Source organism: Brachycentrus maculatus, unplaced genomic scaffold, assembly GCF_059751285.1.
Source record: "Brachycentrus maculatus isolate JH-2025_06_01 unplaced genomic scaffold, ASM5975128v1 h1tg000372l, whole genome shotgun sequence".
Classification (NCBI taxonomy): Eukaryota; Metazoa; Arthropoda; class Insecta; order Trichoptera; family Brachycentridae; genus Brachycentrus; species Brachycentrus maculatus.
The window spans coordinates 951,618-976,950 of record NW_028281121.1 but is presented as its reverse complement, the minus strand read 5'-3'; the positions used below and the strand labels follow the sequence as shown (position 1 = coordinate 976,950).

The 25,333-nt window shown below is 30.4% G+C and overlaps 1 protein-coding gene across 2 annotated transcripts; it reads right to left on the bottom strand.

Moving 5' to 3' along the window:
• Positions 1-738: 738 nt before the first annotated feature.
• Hexo1 (beta-hexosaminidase 1) lies at positions 739-25,333 on the bottom strand. Of its 2 annotated transcripts, none has more exons than XM_088270144.1 (15): positions 24,814-25,333; positions 17,725-17,785; positions 9,786-9,922; positions 8,807-8,940; positions 8,182-8,287; positions 7,513-7,676; positions 7,202-7,310; positions 6,951-7,072; positions 6,191-6,431; positions 5,551-5,726; positions 4,766-4,864; positions 3,791-3,911; positions 3,535-3,627; positions 2,898-3,045; positions 739-1,270 (listed from the first exon to the last, which is right to left on the bottom strand). In XM_088270144.1, the coding sequence occupies exons 2-15, from the start codon at positions 17,781-17,783 to the stop codon at positions 1,186-1,188; spliced, it is 1,794 nt and encodes a 597-aa protein (XP_088126270.1). In that variant the 5' UTR covers positions 17,784-17,785; positions 24,814-25,333; the 3' UTR covers positions 739-1,185. The 2 variants fall into 2 exon arrangements, with proteins under 2 accessions (XP_088126270.1, XP_088126271.1); XM_088270145.1 differs by lacking the exon at positions 24,814-25,333 and adding an exon at positions 22,122-22,159.

Sequence of the window (25,333 nt, the reverse complement as noted above, 5' to 3'; positions counted from 1 at the left end):
TTTATTTGCAAAATTGACTTGTATGACCTTTTTTGATAAATTAATCTTAAAACTTAGATCTCAACCGTTCAACTCAGAATGCGCTCGGCCGCACTCAGGGCTGCATGTGTCTTCACGTTCAATTTTTTTTAGAATGTACAAATATTGGATTTTTTTGTTTTTTAAAATTAAGTTGCGATTTAACAAATACTGGGCCTTACTGGACCTTTCTGAAATGCTTATAACAACGCCAAAATGAGTAAAAAAGTTTTCATTCCCCTCTACTCCCGCTCAAGTAATGCTCACTCACACAAAGTACTCCTAACCTGTACAAATTTTAAGCTACGCAAACAAAAATATTATCATCTGTTTATTATAATAATATTATCTGTTTAAATTGCCAGTTAAGCTTTTGCTGTTAGGCTTTTATTAGCCAGTTAAGCTTTTGCTGATAGCTTAAATTGGTTTTATATATAATTATAAAGTGACAAATCGGTAGGAACTTTGGGAGGCACTAAAAAACAGAATGTATGGTTACGGGGTGTTCTTTTTCTTCTTTAGCGTTCTGTCCTCTGTGATTCAATCTCAACAGTAAGCAACTGGATTTTAAACATGGAGACTTGAACTATGTATTTATATCTCCAATATTTCTTTTCAGATTTCAGTAACAATATGTACTGATTACATTGCGACTTTTTATACTGATTTATTGTATATTAATAATGTAAACATTGTAAAATGAAATGAATTAAACAAAAATGTATAAAATTATTTTTATTATTTAAAAAAATTATATATAAATTACAATTACAATCAAATGAATGAAACAAAAATGTATGAAATTATTTTTATTATTTAAAAAAAATTATATAAATTATTTTGCATACATACATATCTGTATCCATATTTAATGAGTCATTTTATTATTATAGTTTTAAATTGTGTACCTTTAATTTTGGATGACAAAAAGACATTGTAAATGAAACCGAAAAATATCACAACCAAAAATGTATCCATAACTCTTGATATTTTTTTTAGTATTTATTCAAAACTGCTTCAATGTACTTTATATAGTACACTTTTATTACCTATCTATCGTTATATATCATAATTAGTAAGCATGTAAAAATAATATTAATATATAATTGTCACTTAAAAATGCCCCATCTTAAGTTATTGATCTGAATAGCATATAGAGTTTTTATTTTATGCATAACAATATCCTTCATTCTGATAGCACCACTCCGGTTGTATGGTATCCGCAGCTATTCCCATTTTGACCAGTCTTTCCCTGTAAAAATAATAAGACCACAATAAACGTACATAAAATATATTTCCAAACCTCTACACCTTTTTTGAAGTTTATAAAAAACACTATACCTACCTATATAGTTTTAAAGTTAAGAAATGTGACTGAAAAGAAACCTCAATTGTAGTACTATGGATATTTGGCCTGTTTGCTAATGAGTTTGCCGACCATTGGTCTAGTGCAGAGGTCGGCAGGAGCAGCTCTTTGCATTCTTCGGATATCCAATTTCACCTTATCTCGAGCAACCTTAAAACTTAGATAGCCCCGCCGAATCGCCTCTATCTGCGGAAACAGTGCAAGACAGAATTTCCGAATTGTCTTCAAATGTAACAGAGCAGCGAGTCGAGGATATAAAGCTAGTTTCCGCAATATTAATTACAACTGATGAGTCATGTGATAATAGTGTACTTCATAAGTAAAGGGTTAAAAATCAAGCTCTACATATATGTATATGACATATCGCTCTTTCAAGAACGTCATAAATCAAAAATTGTCAATTTTCAGTTGTGCATGTTTTCGGAATGCCCAGAAAAATATTTTTAACTTAATATTTACCCGCTACAGGGCAGAAAGTGTTGTTTTTTGCATTTTGAAGAAAATGTATTGTTTAATTGTTTTTTTAAATACATTAAATATTTTTCAAATGGAGAAAAAACATTCAGGTTTTACCTAAAAAGATCTGTTGCACAGTTAAATGTTCAATAAGTTGCTAGATATTTATTTTTAATACATTTTATTATATTCTTAAACTTTAAAAACGATCTCCTGAAAAATCAAGTTTTTTGATATATGACGTTGTTGAAAAGAGTGAGCGATATATGCGGCTATCTGGTTCCTTTGTTATCCTGTTTCCATGACAATTTGGCTCTTCTTACTTGTCAAACTGCCGACCCCTGGTCTAGCTCATTAAAGTTATGTTTCATTCATCATAAAATAAGTTTTTGTATTATAATCATTGATATTTATTCACTGCCTGATTTTTTTTTGTCAGACAGGAGGCGTTCGCACATGGCCGTATACATATATCCCTTATTTTCAGAACCAGATTTAGACTAGATAAGGTTCCGAGTTATTTGAAATATGGGGCCCTTTAGTATATGAAAGTATACATAAATGATAATTGCTCACTCGTATAATATTTTTTAGGGGCCCCTAAGAAAGTGGGGGCCCCAAGCTATGGCTTATAGGCTTATAGCTTATAGGTAAATCCTTAAAAGTCTTTTATTAGTATTAGTAGTAGAAAAAGAACAAACTCTTAACGAGGTTCCTGTATTTATTGTTCATCAAAATTGGTCAACGATGAATATGGGAATTTCGATATGTTCTATTCGACATTGTCAGCACTGCGATCGCGTACATAGTGCATATGTAGTAAGTTGATTATTATATCGTGGAGAGTCCCAATTTTAAAATAATTTGTCTTGGATTTGAGCTTTGATCTTTCCCTTTTCCTTCCTCCCGCCCCTCTTCCAGGTATTTACAATTAACGACATATGTGAAATTTTGTAAATGGAATCTTACAATTACCCGGTTTTTTTATTACTTATTTTTTATGTATTTATGTAACTGTTCTGTTAAATTTCCAAATAAATAAATAAAATATTTAAACCTGTAGTGAAGGAACCGTCTCTCAGCACTCCTCCAATTGGTGTCCGGTTCAGCCCAGAGACGTTCAGCCAATGCCCCTCCCCGAGGCCAGAGCCTGCCATCCAAACTGGAAGAGTCCGCCTGCTCAGCCCAAAGGGCAGCTTCACCTCCTGCCAATCATTAGTAAACACATTTTTATTTTATTGTTTCGGCATTAACTTTGTGGTATGACATGATTGTATTGTAAATGAGAACACTTGTTTTTACCACTTGAGTTATATTTATTTTTATCGACGACTAGTTTACTTTCAAATCCATAGAAAGAAGTGTCTGTAGCTTCTAAAACTAGTCATTGTTAAAAATAAATATAACTCAAGTGGTAATAAACAACTGTTCCCATTACAACATATTTTTTATGTTGATTTTTTTTTTAATCAAACACTTGTTTGATTAAAATTAGTTTTAGTTTTATTAGATTAAATTAGTTTTATTTCATTACAAATGACTAGTTTCGAAAACTACAGTTGGTTTCATCGATAGGTGATTTATAATCAACAATGTCATTTCACAAAGTTTATGCTGAATCAATAAATAATATATATTTTTATGCATTGATAAATAGTTTTAAAATGTTGTATAGAAAATAAACAGAATATTACCCAATATCAGATCCTTGTGTTTTCCGGCAATTGCTTTGGGACTATTATCGTAAACTTTTTGCCATCCGATGTACGGGGAGCACCAATTATTACCTTTAAAAAAAACAAAACATTGGCTTAACAGTAAGCGGGATATATACGGCAGTTCTAATAGATTAAAGTATAGTAATAAAAGGGTGTCTTCAATATGTTTTACTATTGTACTGTATGACAATGTTGCGTTTCATTATTAAAATGTCAAAAATCATCACATTACCTTGTCCGACCCAAGCTCCAAAACCACAATCGAAGTACAGAGCATCGTAATTTGACATAATGAGTTTATATCCTTTTTCTAACAGACCAGCAATTTCTGGATCTGTGCCTGTAGTCCAAACCTAAAGAAAATTTTCATTAATTATCCATGATTATTTATGACATGTTAGAAAATAAGATACTTCTCAATACAACTCAATAAAAAAAATTAAAAAATATTCTCACATTTTTACAACATCACATAATAATAAGCAAACAAAGATAAAAATTTAAGAAAATTATGAAATACAGTTTGATTGTAACTTTTCCGCTCTATCCTGCCTTTGACTTAACCCTTACTGGTCCAATGTCGAATCTCATTCGACATTGATTTTTTGCTTTTAGGTCCCATGTCCGATGTTATTCGGCGTTTTTTTGATCAATAGTATTATTTATATAAATCCCAAGCTTACATTTTTGTCACTCGTATCTATTACAACAGTATGTGGAGCAGAGGATAAAAGTTTTTTTTTCCAATTGGAATGTAAATGTCTACTTAGATTTTTTTAATTTTGAAGGACCGGAAAGGGTTAAAGATATTAACACATTGTTGTCGGGCGGTTTTTTCATCAACCCCCGACCCTAATTAAACTTGCACAGTTTGCTGCCTGACCACTCAGTATACTGATCATAAGTAACCGCAAACCTAATTCCGACCTGTACAATGTTTTTTTGGTGTCTCACGCTGTGTGCAATGTGTTAAGTGACATTTTACACATGAATAACACATGTAAAAATCAGTCTATCTTTGAGGGCTGAAAGGTTCTAGTATTTAAAATTTTAGTAAACTTTTCCATGGGTATCAACTCCTTTTTCAAGATTTTTTTTGGTGTCTCCTAAAAATTAGCTATTTGTCCCCTTTATAATTCACATTTCCGGTGATGATATTGTCGTGTACGCTTCCAAACATGTATGTAATAAATGTAAATAACCTTACCTGTATAATGTACTTTTCGTTACTCAGGTATTCATCGATATGCTGAAATTCTGTAAGTGTACTGGTCCATAAAATCAATGGAAGCTGTTTTCCGTTAGCCTGTAATAATAATGATCACAATAAGAATAATAATGGTTAACATGTTTATGCTTAATTTCATGCTTTTACTTATAGGTATAGTAAGAATAATAATTTTGTCCACCTCCGTAGTGCAATGGTCAGCACGTTCGGCTACCGTACTGTAAATCACAGGTTTGATTCCCAGGGGGGAGGTCAAATAAATAATATTAAATAAATATTAGAGTGATTTTTTCACTCTAATATTTATTCAATATATCCCCTGGACTGGTACCTGAAGCGAAGGGCTGATCACCTTTCCTTCATCTGTTAACGATCAAGATAACGTACTATTGCCCTTTACACCATCGAGTGCGGATAAGGGTTAGAAAAAATTAAAAAAGGAATAAAAAGCGTATTTTCTGTATTAGAATATCTGCAAATACTTATCAAAATAGTAAATTTAACAAAAAATAATAACAAGTAATTTTATAATCTTTATCTGCACCTAATTTGATTGCAACCTTGATTGTAAATTATATGAAGAGGTGATCAGTTCTGCGTTTCAGGATCTAGTACAAGATAATATTTAATGAATACTGAAGGGAAAAATCACTTATATTTATTTTGATTTCCCTAGAAATTGAACCCATAACTCCAGAATCTTAACCAAACATATTAACCCCCACACTATAAAGATCGATTGAAAAACAACAAAATGGATATACCTTGTAAACTCTCGCCTCAGCCTTTTTTTGGAAATAGTCCCATAATTTGAAAAATCCAGGATCTTGCAGATCCCAGCCCTTCTCTGTCATCCAAGTTGTAATTTCTTCCGAAGAGTTCCAACAAGCATTTTTCACTTCATCGCCGCCCATATGGAATATATCAGGCTTGAACAGTTCTGAAATTATAGTATTGTAAAATTATTGTAAAAGTAAATTGGAATATCAATCATTTTATGAATTAAAATGAATAAATTAAACTTCTTCTTCCTAGCTACATCCTAACTTATCGTCTTTATAGAATGCTGGGGTCAGCTCAACGTCACCTAGGTCTTCGAACCATGTTTTCCCTTTGCAGCATCCATGAATTTTTGGGGTTCCTCTAGATATCTTTCGAGAAAGATCCATTTCTATTGCCTGGTTTACGACATGCTCGGGCTCTCTGCGTCCTATATGCCCATACCATCTCAATTGTCTTTCCTCAACCTTCCTATTTATGTCTGTTACGCCCAGGCTTCCTCGAATGCTTGAACTCTTTATTTTGTCTCTAAGAAACACTCCCGCTGACCATCCAACCATTCGCATTTCAGCGGATTCTAGTTGCCTAGAGAATTAATAAATCAATCTCAAACATAAATGTTACCAAACATATCGGAGTAAATGTCTTCCAGCACATCATAGAGTTTATCCTTGGTCGGGTCCAGTTGTCCACACGGAGGCTCAACACAATAACTAAGCCATGGCTCTGCCTTGAAGCAGACCGTCAAGTTGGTCCCCTGCCAACCTTCTCCAACATGAGCCGGTGCATCAAATTCTGGAATAATCTTTATTCCCCTTTCCAGAGCGTATTGTACCAGGTCTAGTATTTGTGCCGCAGTGTATACCTGCAATTCATTCCATGCTACAGAATTTATTTTTATATAAAAGAATCGGGACCGTACCAATTTCATTCATCAATTTTCATACAAATTGGCTGCTGAAATTTTGATACAAACTTATTTGAAAAAAAAATAACAAAAATCTCTGATATTTATTATGTATTACTTGTGTATATGTACAGTAAAATCTCAGGTAATGAATGCCTCAGGTTACGAACACGAGTTTTGCGAACAGAAAGTCATATACTCTGCGGACTGAAATATAAGGGAAATCATTGCACTTTTTAAATTTGTGTTAAACGTCTATTCAATGGTATTGTCATGCCTCATTTTTGCATCATTACATAACTTAGAAAAGAAACAAACCTTTTTGAACTAGTTTTTGGTAAGACAAAAATTTTATGAACAACAAATATTTGATGTTTTTAGAAGGACAAATAACAAATAGCAGATGTTATTAGGAAGTTAAATGTTCATAATCTGAGGTTCTAAAACAAATATATCCACCATAAAAAAAGATCAAACCTTGTGTGGCGTAACTGCTCCATATTTAGTCAAATCAGGTTGTGATTTTGAAACAAACGGGAAGCTATGGGAATCTGTTATATGCCAGTGGAAACGGTTTAATTTGGATGCTCCCATTGCATCTAAAAATTAAAACAAAACGGACATTAGAGTACATTTATTTTTAAAGAATCTCGATTTAAAACTTCTACTTGTCAATGTGATATTATAATGATGATAAATTACAAAAATGTGAAAAATATATTAGGTACCTAATGTTCGTTTTATTGCATCCACAGTGAAGAAATTTCGTGCGGTATCTAACAGCATACCCCTGTATGGATAAACAGGTTTATCTACAATGTGAATATCCGAAGGTATCTGAAAATTCAAAAGATTTTTTTAAAATCGAATCATGATAATTTTGAGAATTTCTTTCCTATTTGAGAAATTACACATACAACAATTAATAGCATCGGTGTTTTCCAAGAAAGCAATTATGAAAATAAAATTTTCCTTAAATATATTTTTTTTATGGATCATGCGATGACTTACATTAGAATTATAAAATAAATTTACATACCATCAACTTTAATCGGATGTCATCAAATACAATCAACTGTTCTAGAGTTTCCAAAGCGTGTCGGGCACCAAAGAATGTTTCGGAATCGATGGATGCGTTAATACGGCCATCCGACATTGACGAAAGTACTAATATATATCCTTCATCGGTTTCAAGGGTTAGATCTAAAAAAAGATTTGTATAATATTAATTGACAATATGTTAAATCGGGTTCCATTTAAATGTTAACTTAAGATTTTAATTAGAATAAAATTTAACACATTTGCATGCAAAATGTGTCAGTTGAATCATTTATTTTTAATCAATGTTTTACTTAGTAAATACCACTATTTCTTAAAATCTACTGTGACACGTGTTTCGATGCATTCCGCATCATTTTCAAACACCGTATGTGAAAATGATGCGGAATGCATCGAAACACGTGTCACAGTAGATTTTAAGAAATAGTGGTATTTACTAAGTAAAGCATTAATTAAAAATGGATAGATTTTACCACAAAGTGACTGCCGAATCAATTAATGAATCATTAATCTTTAAAAAGGCCATTAATGAGACATAGCAATTTAAATAACAATAAATTTAAACCATTTTATATGATGTTCAGGAGTAAATTTATCTACTTTTGAAAGTATAGAAATTAAAAATCTTTTTTAAGAAAATATTTTTTACCAATATGGTTTAAGTCCCTTATGTTAACTGCCACTTCCATAGTTTTACCGCCTTCATTAACCTTTGAACCCTCGGGGATTATTTTTTCAACATGTTTATGAAATCTCTGAAAATGGAAAATGAAATGTAATCATTTTTTTTAAATATTATTTTTATAAATCTAATGAATGGATAGTAATGTATGCATTTTTAATTTATAATGTTGGATTCCAGCTTTAGTCCACATTTAAGCCAAAGAAAATATAAAAATGCAAAGGGTTATCAAACATCATATTCAGCTCTACTCTGTGATAACTAATGTACCTAGATGTATTTATTGGGTATCAGGTTTGTATCTATGGGCGCCCAAACAAACATAAATGCCATTATACTATACTCTGAGTTTATACCACATTGATTTTATGCGGATAGGGGCCAGCATGAAAAAAAATTCTTTTTCTTAGTTTTACGCATACTTAATTCGAAATTTTCAGTCAATTTATCCTGCAAAATAACATTTCCCTCATTTATCACACTTAATGCGTATACGTCTTAAGGCACCAAATGCTAATTTTGCTTGAGTTTTTACTTCGGGCATTCACATACCACAATCATTATACGGCAATGGTTTTCATACTCTACTTACATTAGTTGCAGCTCTAAATAAATCTACAGCACGTCCATTTTGCTTGGACATCAAAACAGATATACTATTTCGATTCACGTGAATTAAATTATCTCCTAATGTGAAAGACGTAGTCGGCTTTGGCCAGATGTTTCCTGAAAAATACAAACCATAATGTGACCAGAGAGAAAAATTCTTTTAAACAATGTGTTAAAAACAAAATTATAAATTCCTAAAACATTTAAACTTTCTTTTTTGTAAAATATGTATAGTTTGTATAAAATAATGTGTAAAATGGTCATTATGTTATTTCACAAAGAAAAAAAACTTTTATTTAATATCTCAGAAGACAGTTATACATTTTATCCATGTTTACTTAAATTTTCACTTACCCAGTTTTAAAAAAGTATCTTTCTGTTATTAGAGTGAAAGGTTATTTGCTTGATTTTAATATATATGAATGTGGGGCTTGAATCCAAAGTTACCGATAATCACAAATTGTCAAAAATAACTCTTAAAATAATACCTTGTATAGTCCAAAAACCCTGACTATTTGGAAAATAAAAATAGCTATACAATAAATATTTGAATAAAACTAACAAATACCTCAAAAATGGAACTAAAATGTCTGACATCTACATTTATTCAGTAACACCAGTTGGCTAGACTTTTTTATGAAAAATTAAAAAGGAGTATGAAATTTCAACATAAATATTACGATTTTCTCCTATTTTTAAACTGAAAATGGAAAACTTGGTTTTTAGGATATCCTGGAACAAATTTTTAATTCAACTTTATAATTCGGTCTGTAACTGGGCCCCACATACATATTTAATTTTAAGTGAAACAAATATCATGTGGATATTAAATATAAATTAAATATTGAACAAAATAGATAATCAGGCTTTTTAAAATAGAAACTATACTTGTTTTAGGATAATTATATAATACTACATTAGTGCTATATGACACTGTACTAAGCTCAATAATTGTGACTTACCATATTCATTGCAAAACATTTTGCATACACCAATACTCAGCGCAGTCTTTTCAGTTTCCGGTGTGATGAGCATCTTCTCACATTTACCCGACACACATTCCCATCTATAAACTTCATTGCTAACCTCTTCTTGAGTTCTAAAATGAGAAAGCGGGCTATAGTTAATAAATATTGTCCACATAATGCCCAATATCTGTAGGATATTCATGTCTGTTATTTTTTTATATAACTATACTCTTTGCCATATGTGCTTCAAGAACGTTACAAGTCAATTTTTTTTAAAGTATACAGATGTGTAAATATAACTAAACACATTTTTTGTTTTTGTTTTTTGTTCTGATGTGCACCAATCTGTATGATATATAAAGTCATTAAACACTCGACCATTTAAAAATAAGTATATTTAAATAGCATTTTTATATAGGTTAATCAAAAGTATTATTTTTAAATTCTTGTCTTTTTCAATGGTTTACAGAAATGCATATCTCATTTAACATTGGTTATTAGAAGCCTTAAAAATTAGTTACATTTTAAATGTGTTTAATTTCACGCATATCTAACTGCATTTTGCAAGCATATCATTTGCTTGTAGATTGGCTGCTTTATTTATTTTTTAATATAAATTAACAAATTAAAAAAGATAAATACTATTTGAATACCAAAAAAAATCTTTTCTTATTTATAATAAGTTTTTGGCCCCTTGTAAAATTGCAATTATAAAATTGATGGAGCTTTGATGGAAACGGACTTGTAGCATTTTTGAAAAACATAATTTATTTACAAGTGATGTAGGCCACATACAAAGAAATGATTTTAATGCTTACAACTATGAAGCCATCTAACATTCATATTATACTTTTAGAAATAAATTCAGTATTTAAATAACTAAATAGATTTTGAATAATGTATTTTCTTCAACCTCTATCTGCAACCAAATGGTGCACAGAGCATCGCATGGGATCAATGCGGTGTTAACTTGATTGTTAATTATAATTGCAAAGTGATAACTTCCTCTCTCCAAACAAATAGTAGGTAGGAAAAGAAGAGTATGAAGAATAGCTAGGGCACTCAGGGTGGCACATTTGTATTGAAACTAGCGTTGTCATTTGGCAACTGCATTAAATTGTGTTCAAGTCCCATAAGTTTTAATAAGCATTTAATATTATAGAAGAATTCATTTGAAATTCAATATTTAAAAAAAACGTGTGTTATGAATTTGATGAGTACATAATAATTCATTCATGGATGTTATCTAATGACAACATTAATATGATTAACTGATGAGGATAAAATACCTTTATTTTAGATTATATACGTAAATAAAACTCTATTACAACATATTTAATTATTATTCAGTATTATATATGTTGTCGAATTATTTTAATAAATTTTATTTGAAATATTTTGTACTCATATGTTAGATGTAGACATTAGCGTACAATAATAAACTTATATTTTTAACTTATAAGCTTATTTGTATTCATTATTTAATGCACTGTTTATATGTCTATCAAATCATGACAAAATGAGTCATTTTCCAATAACAATAGTGAGCCTTGCATGCATTAACCTATGCAGGATTTAGAAGGTTAGATCATGATCATCACTCATCAAGTATATTCCAATTTGATTTTTAACCAAACATACAACTTAATTGTCATCAAAGTAAATGTAAACAAGAAAAATAAAATAAAGAAAGGTAAAATTATTAGACGTTAAGGCAAAAAAGTTTGCATTTTCACTTGTTGATGGGAACATCTGTAGTTCTCGAAACTAGTTGTGTTTACATTAATAAACGTGTTTTATTTTCATATTTAAATAGAAGATTTAAACATATCATGTGCGAGTTCACGGAGAGACCAGATTTTTGAACAAGGATTTGGACACACAAAAAATGTCGTAACATGGTTTTGCCTAACGATTGACCAACGGTCTCGAAACATGGGCGCCTGCAGTAAAAAAAGTTATACTTAATATAAAACGGTTTTTTTAGACCTTCGCTTCAAAAAAAAAATTCAATCCTATCCGCGCTAATCTGGAATACCTTTTCCTCCAACATATCACTCCTTTCAACAACGTCATGTATAAAAAAACTTGATTTTTCAGGAGATTGTTTTTAAAGTTGAAAAATATAATGAAATGTATTAAAAATATATATCAAGCCCCTTATTGAACATTTTACTCTGCAACAAATCTTTTTAGGTAAAACCTGAATGTTTTTTCTCCATTTGAAAAACATTTAATATATTTAAAAAAAAATTAAACAATACATTATTTTCAAAATGCATAAACAACACTTTCTGCCATGTAGCGGGTAAATATTACGTTTAAAATATGCCGCTTTTGCTGGGATATAGTACATTTTATGGGCATTTCGAAAACATGCACAACTGAAAATTGACGATGTTTGATATATGACGTTGTTGGAAGGAGTGAGCGATATACGAAACTTTTTTTGGCGTATTTAAAAAGACTTTGACTATCTGAAATTCATTTTTTTTCGAAACGTCAAAGGCGCCAGTGCCACGCTCACCCCTGCTCAAAAATAATGGCACAAATATTGAGTATCTAACCTCAGTTACAATCAAACATTACACCGTCAGTAAATTATGGCTAATAATGCTCTTCCCATTTATCTGGGGATAGTTTGAATACATATTTGTTGTACTTTATAAACTGTTTTTACTTAAAATATGTCACAAATAGATGAATATTTGTTTCGCAATATCTTTATACCTGTCATGTATTCTTATCAAATCAATAAAAAAAACGAATTGCTCTCATAAGTATTTACAATATGTACGAGCAAATTCTATCAATCGATGCAATTTATTATCTCATCAATCGAATCGCGGATTATAAATATTTTTAATTGTTTTGTAATATGTACTTGTTTTGTTTTGTAAAAAGTCGATTTCCTGCGTAATTAGTTTGCAAAAATAAACCCTCAAATTATTATATTTCGTAAAAAACTACACAATACCAAGTTTACGTTTTCACATTGCATTTTGTAGGAAGGGCCTATTTTTATTCGCAATGTTAGTAATAATATATTTTTATTATTTAATGTAGGCACCGCGTTATCGGAGGAAACGTTATAGGGTGTTAATTTTTTTCAATTGTATTTATACATTTTAATCAGCGGAAATGACTGAAATGAGTCATTTAAAATTAAAATACAAATTAAAAACATTAATCCCCCATAACGTTCCCTCCGATAACGTGTTCGTATCTCAACGTCATAGGGACTATAACTTCGACAACTTTCCGTGTAAAATTAGTGGAGCACCACTGTCGCCATTTAAGTAGATACAAAAATTATCGTGACCATGCAAAAAATTACGTAAATGTAGGTATGTATGAACAACAAATAAAGTTGTATTTTTGATAGTTTTCAGATAAGTTTGTCGAGTGAGTAAAAATAATAAGTTTAATGAAAATAGATGTATTTACATACAAATTGGGATAATTGGCGGTTGGTGGTCTCTAATTTCGAAGTTAGATATACAATTATTTATAACTCTTTGGAATGAATTCGAAGAAATGGCTTATTTTTGTGAGAGAGAACAAATTTATGAGGCGAATGAAGTTGGAAACGGGAGCAGAGGGAGACCGAGGAAGACTTGTCAAATACTTTAAAGAAGCCGGGTCAGGAGTCGAAATAATCGGCGGGTGTGTATGAGGAGATGCATGAATATGGATGAGGCGAAGAATGTTTGCAAAGATAGAGTGGTACGGCATTCTATTCTCTCTGCCTACCGTTGCGGTGAAGCGGCGTGATGGTTAGGTAATTAGAATGATTTTTGTTTCTGCGCCGACGCGGACGCAATGTTTCGATCGGCAATAAAGGTTCAAGGGTGGGAAAACTCTAATAACCCGTCACATTGGCTACAATGCTATTTTCATTATACACGTATAATTCGAAACATGATATTTCGAAACGTATAAAAATACAATATACTCGCACATACCATATATACGAGTATAATGTAGATACTCCCTAAATATTTGTATTATATTTACATTACCACGTACGTGTGGTTTATATAATAATAATAATAAAACCCTTATCCGCACCCCAATGGTGCATAGGGCACTGCTTCATATGAACACAGTGTTATCTTGATCGTTTACACACGAAGCGAACGAACGAAGGTGATCAGCCCTCCGCTTCAGGTACCAGTCCAGGGTAATATTGAATAAATATTACAGTGAAAATATCACTATTTATTTGACCCCGTTTTTATATTTAATATTTATTTATTATTATTATTTGTGGTTTATACAGGCGTAAAATATTTTTTACGAATATTACAAATACAATTTTTTTTTTTTATTCATTTAATATATTTACATTTTTATTTATAATATAATAACATTTGAATCATTTATACATATGGAGAACTGTTATATTTCGATTCGCTGTGCCTCTCCATAAAAGAGTCTGTGCTCTTGTGCTTGGAAAGGGACTTACACTCGTCTTTTAATTGTTTATTTTAATGTTTTCGTTAAATTCATAACCGTTGTTTAATTAATTTCTTAAAAATGAGTTCTATTAGTTATTAAAAGAAATGCATGATGGATTTCGCACGATTTCACTCAAAATCACAACAACACAATGAATTACTTTTTTACTAGGGTTTTTTTTTATTTAAAAAGATCCAGGATCTGTCAAGCTTTTTATTAAAAAAATGTATATTCAAATAACATTTAAATATTCATTAGAATACCATATTTTATCATTTTGATAAATTATAAACATATAGATTGTAATTACGTAAGATCAAACATTGTTTCATCTAATTAATTTTGAAAAACTAAAAAGGAATTTAATTTATCCATGAAAAAAGGTGCCGGAACACCGTTTCACCACGTTAAATGGAAAAAAGCCCTGGTTTTTACTATCAATTGATATATCAAGGTTAAATGCATTATTTATACAAAACAAATGCAGATGTAACTCACGTGTCGGATATGCTTTCCGTAATTACAGCAACCGTAACTATTATAGCAACCGAAATGGCAATAAAACCCGCAACCGTCACAAATATCGCCAACATTTTAAACCGCCTCGAGAAAACCATTTTAATTTAATTTTTTAGCACTTATATTAGTTGTCACTTCCCAAACTATTCGCAGAATACGATTGAGTCCTTAACCGAGGTATGTTTTGGGTGATGTATTGCACAAAATTAACACAATAGATGAGGATTTTATATCGTATCAATAAATTACAGTAAAAGTATAAAATTTACGATGATCCAAACTGATAATCATAATGTATTATTAATTACAAATTTGAACATAGTTAATTGTTTTACGATCATTTATGTTTTTATTAACAGAATTGTAATTTAAGATAACCGAAAAATTAAAAGAATTTCAAGTTTATGATTTAAAAAATATGCAAAATTAGTTTTTATGACTGTACTCGTTTTGCTATTGAGGGCTTCGTTTAAATAAAATCAATTATTATCAGTAGAGAAATATAAACAAATTTATTTTTGTCGATAATTGAATTGAATGCACAATTTCACAGGCGTGAAGAGTGGAGAAGTGCATCATTCGGACTATTGAAATATCACAGATTGATAATAATATACCTACGTATGAGATTAAATGCTAACTCCATTATTTACAGTCACAATACACTCATTTGAACATGGTTTCCATTTAAATGTAAGTATGCATATTTATGTGAAAATATTACTAGGCTCTTGACAGTGAAGGTTTTTACATGGTTTCATTATCATTAAGTGCACACATATCGCTCATTTGCGAGAACAACGTCACAACTCCATATTTGCCATTTTTCAGGTGACGCATTTGAAGCTGTATAATTTTGTTGGGTAATTCGGTATATTAGGTATGGACATGTCGTTTACTATTTTAGAATAACTTGATGGAATAAAGTCTTCAAATATAAAAATTACACACTTGTATAGGACAAGTTTTGAGTTTATTAATGTAAACACTTGTATAAGACCACATTTGACTTTATTCATGAAAAAAATACTAGTTTTAGATTTTCTTATCTAGTTGTTGATTAGAACAACTGTAGTTCTCAAACTAGTATTGTTTACATTGACGAACTCAAAGGCGGTCTTATACAAGTGTTTCCACAAAGTTAATGCCAAATCGATAAATAATACAATAAATTGTTGGCAAAACATTCAATTTACATCAAATTGATGCAATGTTAAGTTGATAGTTAATTATGTGAAGGCAAGGTGATCAGTCTTACACTTCAGGTACCAGCAAGTATTAGAATGACGAAACACCTACATTTATTTTGGCTGGAAATCGAAACCGGGACCTCCAGTACGATAACCACTACACTATGGAGGAAGACAGAATTTGCAATAATAGTTTGATATATAGCTGTGGTTTTCGAAACGAAAAAATCTCACATTGAATTCCCAAATTTTAATCGTGACGTTATTCTGGCAAATGGGCGATAAATAAATATGTTTTGAATATTGAAAGCATTAACTTTGTGGATCATATTGATATATTATTTCGAGAAATAAAAAGACTTTGTGTTTTGATCCACCCACATTTTTATTAACCAACTAGTTTCGGCAACAGGTTGTTGCCGAAACTAGTTGGTTAATAAAAATGTGGGTGGATCAAAACACAAAGTCTTTTTATTTCTCGAAATAATATAGATAAATAAATACTTTACGAAAATATTATGACACTTAGGGACTTTTAATTTATTTGTACATTATTTTTCGAAGAAAATTAATTTCATAAGCTACACTAAAGGTCGAGATACAGATGCTCATTATTACCACAAAAGCATGCCATTATTAAAGAACTGTTACTTAATAGAATGTGTGTACGTACTTTGCTAGAAATAAGCATACTCATTTCGGGCATGTTAAAAAATCGACAGCCGTTCGATTTTCGAGCATGCTACCTGCAGCGCGGGTAGGATGGACGTACTCTGAGCGCGTCTGAACAGGTTTGCTTATGAGTATGCTAGTATCGATGTATGCAAACGAGCATGCTTATTTCAAGCAAATGTATACAGCTAGAGAGCATGCTCGTCTTAAGCATGCTTAATTAGTAGCAATTGTATCATACAATAGTGTTAAAATTCCTAAATTATAAGATTTATGTGAACTAAATTCTACTTAGTGTGTAATGTAATTTTACCTATAAAAATGGATTTGTATGAGGTTATAATAATTATTTGTTAGTCGAGAAAATTTATTGGGATTGGAGTTAAAGAACATGGACGTAATGAAGTGTATTAAAAGGATTTTTCAATACTCTTTTTGTGTTTATAACAGCCCATATAGACATTAATTTCATTCAGAATTTTGCAGTCTCAAACACCAAAATAGGGCAGCAAATTATAAAATACACTCACGACTGTTAGGCGTGCATTTCCGTACGGGTCATTGTTGACAGAATACTAAATAATGATTAGCCGCAGCAAAGCCTTTAGCCGAATTATTCGTTGATATGTTCATTCGTTAGCCGAGGTTTTTACTAAATTTTAATATACATACGTTTTTTCTTCATTTTCTATAAACATATGGTTAACATATATAATGTCGGCAAAAGATTATTTTTGTACAAATATAATATAACACATACAGTAAATCCTCGATACAACGGACTTATTGGGGGGAGTGGGTGTCTGTTTAAGCCCAAAATCCGTTCTATAAAAATATATTTAATACAAATCAAACAACTTGAAAATATCAACACTGTATTTAGATATAATTTAACAATACAAAAATCTAGTTATTGTCTTTGGACACTCCGCTAAAAATTGTTTACATGCTGCGATACTTGAATTTAAGCATGTATAATATTAACAGAACGTTTTTTTTACGATTGAACCGATTTTTGTCAGTTATTTCCGAGGTTCATTAAATAGAGGTCCATTATATCGAGGTTTTACTGTACTTATCACCATACTTACGTTTTATCAGCTCCAAGGATCACCAAAAACGCACATGATAACGTCCAAAGAATCTTCATTTCTGGAACAAAATAAATTTGGCTAAAATAAATATTTTAAAAATGTTTAAATCACTGTTACAGACCTTTAGCGTGTATAATATGCATATTAAATGTGACGATAATATAAAACTAATGAATGCTAGATATGCAACATACAACCTGTTTGTTTTGGCAAAAGGCCAAAGAAAAAATATAAAAAAACCTTTAGCGATGGAGCACAAACAAGGCGTGCAAGATATCAGTGTCGAATGATTTAAATACCTATTGAGAAATATTGCAAATCGGGATACTACCGCAACGTAAAACGCCTGAAAAAAAATCATGAAAATCATAGATAAATTTATAGATAAAAATGATAAGATATTATGTACTGCTTATAATTTAAAAAGTAATTTCCAGAAAAAAGAGAAAAAATTTTACCATAGCGAATAAAACAATAAATTAATACATGAAATTTTATTTTATTTCTTTCAGAGTGTATATAGATTACGAATGTATATTTAGAGTAATGCTAATTGACTCACTTTGTCCGCCTCCGTAGTGTAATGGTCAGCACGCTCGGCTACCGTTCTGGAGGTCCCGGGTTCGATTCCCAGGGGGGGTCACATGAATATAAGTGATTTTTTAACTCTAATATTTATTCAATATTATCCTGGAATGGTAATGACAGTGCCACCTGCTGAGCGTAACAGTAACATACGCAATGCAAAACATTGCTCATGGAGGATAACGTGCTTCTCGACAGCTGCTGTCACTTAACATTTTTACATGTTTTCGATTGGGTTGTCGCTTCATATATTTTTATTGCTTTACAAGCATTGTGAAAATATACAAATTAAAAATGTGTGATTTCTATTTTTTTTCTTCATTTAATCACACTGAGCCACAGTGATGCGTAGACGGGTGCAGCTAGTTTAAAATAAATTACGTACCTCCGTTATTCAGACAGTACGGTAAATGTGTTCAATATTGATTGTTCGAATCTCGTATTCCAATCAACGCGTGTCGTGAATACGGAATACTCGGTTTAAAGGAAATAATGAATGTACTTATTTAAAACGTGCGAAGGTTAATGTGCCTCTCATCATGGTTAAAAGTGGTAAACAATCATATAAAAACGTCCATAGGAAAACCATAAATACACTCGGACCCTACATAAGTACCCCTGCCGCGTTTAATGGAGAAAAAATACAAATCGATAAAAATGAAGAATCATGTCTACTGCCCAGTATAGATACCCTACTACCCTACGACTTAAGACGACACTGCTTCAGGCCCAATAATCAAAAGTCCGCAAATAAATAATTCGAGAAATCCAGCTATATTTTATTATATTAATTCAGACGGTAAAAAATTCATGTGTAAAATCTACTAACAGGTTTAGTGAGTTGCGTATACATATTATATTGCAAATATGTAGCATATGTTCCATGGTGCTATTTCAAATCTTACAATGTTCGAAAAACTCGATACAATTATATTACTGACAAAGTGTGTTGACATATTTTATAGTAAGAACTATCGTTTTAATTTTCTTTGTGACCCAAAAATGCTAGCCAAATTAAAGGGAAAAGTCTACCAAATAATTATCAGGGTCGCACTCCTCTATGGCTCTGAATGCTGGACGATATATAGTATGTATAATACCTACTCTAGGCAAATAGAAACTGCTTAAATGCGAATGCGTTGATGTCCCTTAGAGACCAAATAAAGAGTTTAGGCATTCGTGGAAGCTTGGGTGTAACAGACATCAATAATAAGGTATGGGCAAATAGGACGCAGAGAACCCGATCATATTGTTGACCAGGCAATCGCCATGTTCAAAACATGATCAGGTCATCAACTGTCCGAAGAATCAATTGAAGGGGGTGAATTTTCGAAAACCAATAGTCAGTGCATTTATGCATTTACCTGAAGATATAATTTGTTGATTTGTTATCAAGCTATGTTACTTTTTGTTTAAACGTCACTTCCAGGATGTAAGTATGTTAGGACGTACCCACTGAGCAATTATATCAATGGCCGTACCATATTTCCATACAGCCTTAAGATAAAGGACGTTGTATGAGACGTTTACATATTGTATGTATATCATAGTTATTCTTATCTAGTTCTTAGTAGCTATTATGTGTATGGGTGAGGAATATTAATGCTATAATCACTAAACGATTAAATATTAATGTACATATAGAAGTTCTGAGTACTTATAAAGTTATTTAATATTACGTCCTCACCTACCGGCTAGGTACATCTTGTTTTTCGCATTTACATGTTCATAATACATATCGTACAATACTTACGAAATATTTCTTTGCGCAATGCACAAAGAATCGTTGCATAAATAAAAGAAAGTGTTTATTATTTTTTTTTACAAAAATGTTAATAATGTTAGTATGCTTTAAATATTAATAATATTGAGAATATTATAAAGGCGAGTACGGCCTCAAAAGCAGATCATTATAAAAAAACTAACAAAAAAATAAAGAATCACATCCCTAAACATATACTTTTATCAAAAATGTATTCAAAATAACATTTTCCCTCAATTCATCGAGTCAAATTTTTGTTACATTTTCGAAATCCTCTAATATCCCACAAAAATCTATCCTCAAATTAAAAATAACGTTATTAAAAGAAGTTTTAAAAAATGAGTGGTTATATACTAATATTTTTAACATTTTTGTAAAAAAATAAATAAATTAGTAAAAATGACTAACCACAAAGTAAATGCTTTAAATATTATTAATATTGAGAATAAAAGAAAGTGCAATGAAAAGTAAAATAATTATAATATACACAAGCGATTTTTTTGTCCAAGAAAAAATAAATTGACTTCAGAATGAATCCCGGAAGAAAATATAAATAACATTTAAAATTATATTATTTATTGATTTGGCATAAACTTTGTGGCGTGACATTGATTATAAAAAAAAAGCATTCGTATAATACCACTTAATGAGTTGTATTTCATTACACATGACTACTTTGAAAACTATAGTTGGTTTCATCTACAGTTTTAATATTCACCTGGAGATAAAAACAACTGTAGTTTTCAAAACCAATCGTGTGTAATAAAATAAAACTCATTAAGTGGTATTATATATGTGTTTTATTTATTTTTAATAATCAACATTTAAAAGTGTTATTATTATTTTAAATAAAAAAATAATAATCAATTCATATCTTAAATCAATACACCCATTAAAATAACATGTTTAGACAAACAAAAACATGAATAAAACGGACAATCATAAATTTACTGTCAACGCCTACGAGGTGAGGCTTGTAAAATTGTAGATATAGTATATCACAATGCTTGTAAAAAAAATATAGGTGTGCCTAAAACAAATAACAAATTTAACATAATATAAAATATAAATTATACAAAAAAATATACGTTAAATGCATTTTTTTTATGAAAACTGATATTATGTTTTTAGAAACTCTTTCCAATGCTTTAGTTGAAAGCTCAGAATAATCTGAAATATCAATTTATTAAGGTAAATACTTAATTAATATTACATATTCATAATGACTGCTCTGTTACATCTGTATATTTCAGTACACTAAGTCACTTTTATCACAAAGATAAATAATAATATCTGGTTTCGAGAAACTCTGTCGATAATAGAAGATTTTTATTAGCAAAAAAAATGTTTTAAAAAAACTAGAGTTGAATCAAAAGCAAAGTGATATATATATTTATCTGCAAGGGTTTTTTTAGTACAATTAAAATCATCCCATATAATCAAAGGATAATAATGCACGGGAACATAAATTAAAAATTAAATTGCAAAAATCTTTAAGAAAAACAGCCAATATGCTAATTTAAATCAAACCAAAGAATATCTTATCAGAATACTTATTTGTAGTAATTATACATATTATTTTTCTCCAGTCTTTGAGCATTAAGTATACAAAACAAAATGCATATCAATCTATCATTTTATTATTATTAATGTAATACTAAACAATTTCAACAAAACTTCAAATATTTGGGAATTAAATATTCCAATAAACTCCCTAAAGAAATTAAAAAAATAGAAGATATAAAAATTCTTAAGAAAAAAATTTATGACAATTACATATAAATCTTGAAAAAATATATGAAAAAGACTATTATACCATTAATTATATAAAACATTAAACCTTGAGTGTAAGTCCCTCTCCAAGCACAAGAGCTCAGTCTCTTTTTTGGAGAGGCACAGCGAATCTAAAACTATAAGTTTGCCATATGTTTAAATGTTTAGAAATTGTATTATATTGTACTTAAAAATGTAACTATATTAAATAAAATAAATAAAAAATAAAATAAAAATTCTATTTTAAATAAAACAAGCTGCCTTCAGCACATACCTGTTGTCCAAGCCACTGTTCGTATGAAACAGAAAATGGTGACAATGATCTCAGAATATAAAAGCCCAATATTGCATCGAAAACTGGGTTTAGTGTTCACAGGGAGATCATGAAAAAACTATTACTCATTTTGATGATTTAAAAACATTTCCAAATTATGGTTTACTATGGTATTCGAAAAATATTAAAGAATCATTACAATTTAAGCGGTAATGAATGTAATCGAGAAAGTAAAGAATCTGGAAGTAGCATGGAATTGTTTTTTTTTTGTTGTAAAAATAGAACACCGGAGTAGAAAATAATATGTATACACATGTCAAATTAATGCATTTTTGCATGATATACTTCCTTTAAGTTTACTTTTTTATATTTTTCAAAGGCTCCTTGATTTTATAATTACCGTGTACTAGTGTGGATACAAAGAAAACTGGTTTGTTCAGTTTCAAGAAAATATTAAAGTATAGTAACATAATATATAGTCAACATAGAAGATCTCATATCGCTCACTGAATCATTATGTTGTATACAGTGTTACTAAAACTATAGATAAAATAAATATTTGCTAAACAAAAGCATCAAAATACCACGAATATGACAAGAAATATTCGTGATATAATAAAACCTTGATATAACGAACTTCGGATTAGACGAAAAAAAAAATCTGCTAGATAAATATTATACGCATTTTCGTAATTTTGGAGAGTTGATTATGAAAAAAACAAGAAACTTCAAAGATTCTTTTTTCAAAGCAGGATTACCGAAAGCAAGCGTGTCGATATCAATCAGCAACGTCACTAATGTTAATTATATCTATGTAAATACAGTGTTCATATATTTTTCGAATGTTTTATTTTAAACCTTTTTTTATATAACGGACTTTTGGCTTTAACCGACGCCCCCTCCCCCCAATTAGTCCGTTATATCGAAGTTTTACTATACTGTAAAAAAACTATTTGAAAATGCAATTTCGTTCAATAAGAAATATGAATCAATAAAGATAAATTAAACAGTTAAAGGGTTATATTTAGAAATACTGAATTTTTTAAATACATTTTTTTTGGCATCAACTCCAGTGAGTTGGAAAACCAGAAAGAAGTGGGCAGCCATACCTAATAAATATAACAATATAACCTGTTGTTGGGGAGCAAGCGCTTAGCCCATGCGATTTTTATTTTTATTTATTTTGACCTCATCATTACTAATGTTGTTTATTCCCAAAAATTCTCTCGTGCCGCCGCATAAAATGTTAATTTTCGGTTCATTGACATGTTTTAAAATAAGTCGATACCTAATGGTGGAACGAGTTTTCTAGGTTCAACAACCGAAAAATTTCGGAATATAAATCTATCCTAAGTTACATATTTTAAATTATAGTTTTACTTATTAAATACCTTTGTTACTAAAAAATCTATTGTGGCACGTATCTTTTCTCTCTCCCTACCCCTAAGGGAAAACGGCGTGATGGTTTTTTGTTAGTTACTTTAATTTTTTTAATGAAAACAAAATGTTAAACCGATTCAAGGACTGCATCAATAATATTTTTTCAAAGAAATTATCCCAAAACTCAAATACAAAACAAAAGGAGTTAAGCATAGGTTGCTATCATACAACTTAACACGTTGTATATACCTAATTTTGTTCTTATAATTTACTGCAATTCCATAATGATTACTATTTCTTTAAATTGTTTATTCGACTGCAGGTACCTAATATTTATATTTTAAGAAAATACAATTCAATGCATCGTTCTGTGCAAAAATGTTCTAAAAAATCAATCAGCAAAAGCAACATGTAGGCACAATGTGCCTACATGCATTCAAATAAACAAATATATAATATGATACAAATTTACTAATACATTTGTTTCGCTCGTAGGAGTTGACCGGAGATAGTACCGGCTGTGTCTAGTTTTATCATATTTAATTAACTAGTCCAGAAAAAAGATTAGTCAAATAAACGCAGCTCTTACCCAAGCAGGTTTTCAAAAAAATATCAGGTTTGTTTTATTGGTAAATGACATCAGGTTTGTTTTGTTGGTATATGATATCAGGTTTGCTTTATGGATAAATTATAAAAATATACATTTCATAATGAGTGTAAAGTAAGCGAAATATAACAAACCAAACGTTATCGGTTAAAATTTTAGCTACCCCGCGAATATGAATTTGCCTCAATGCATATGACGTTTTTGAGAGCGTAAGTATACAACTCGCTCTACATTGATCTCTAAGCGAGTGTAATGCAATACGAATTTTGCCCCTAAGATTCTAAACTAACCGGTGAGCTAGAAAAACGCATGAATTTTTAAGTTTTTTTCACAAAAACGTAGGTACAGTTAAAAATAATCAATTGAAATAAATAGTATGGCAATGATAGCCATTACCAACGTCATTACCACTACACTTGCGGAGCGGACAATAATAACAAAACAATAGGTGTCCTTTTCAAACAAATTAATAACATACATAAATAAATATGTGTACATAAATAACAAAAGCGGAAAAGGGAAAACAACTAAAAATACGTCAAATCATAATTTTCAATGCGTATTTTCAGAGCATAGGAAGTAGTAAAATAAAAAGGTTCAGAACCCCTAAGGCGTCTCATGAAACGTCAGTTGCTCGATAAAAACATAACCTTGAAAATAAACCACAATGAGTTCAGCAAATAATTCAAATCATATTGTACGTACCTTTATTAATGTAGTTTAATTTTTGTAAATAAGTCCTCCAATCCTTATTTGTATTGGAACAAACAATTCCAGCGCGGAATCATGTGAAACTGGCAGCTTATCGCGAGTTACTCTGAAGAAACCGCAACAAACTACTTTCACCTTTTTCACAACCTCGCCATCGATTTATTGCTTCTTTTGGGGTAGAAGTCATAGTATGATACTTTCAATATAGTTCACATTTGATAATTTTACGACTTGACTTACACACCGCGTCCAAAAACCTCTATCTTCGGGTCTCGAATAGAAAACAATGGATTGCGGTTTTAATATTGTTACTTTTAATGATTTTGTACTCATGCGGTATCCGCACTAATCCGCGAAATTAATATGTATTTATAATTGTGATTTTATGAAAAAGAAGTTTATTTACAATCTAATTACAATAATAGACTTAAATAAAAAACAAAAAAAACAAAAAAAAACAAATAGATAAACAAAAAAATAGGTACCTACTATATTATTCTTTATATTTTATTGT

Excerpts from the sequence above, each read along its gene's own strand:
- Hexo1 (XM_088270144.1), bottom strand. The coding sequence starts at position 17,783 with ATGAAGATTCTTTGGACGTTATCATGTGCGTTTTTGGTGATCCTTGGA. Across the intron at positions 8,288-8,806 it reads TATTTAGAGCTGCAACTAAT|AGATTTCATAAACATGTTGA; the intron begins GTAAGTAGAGTA and ends TTCCATTTTCAG. Across the intron at positions 7,073-7,201 it reads TGCAATAAAACGAACATTAG|ATGCAATGGGAGCATCCAAA; the intron begins GTACCTAATATA and ends TTTAATTTTTAG.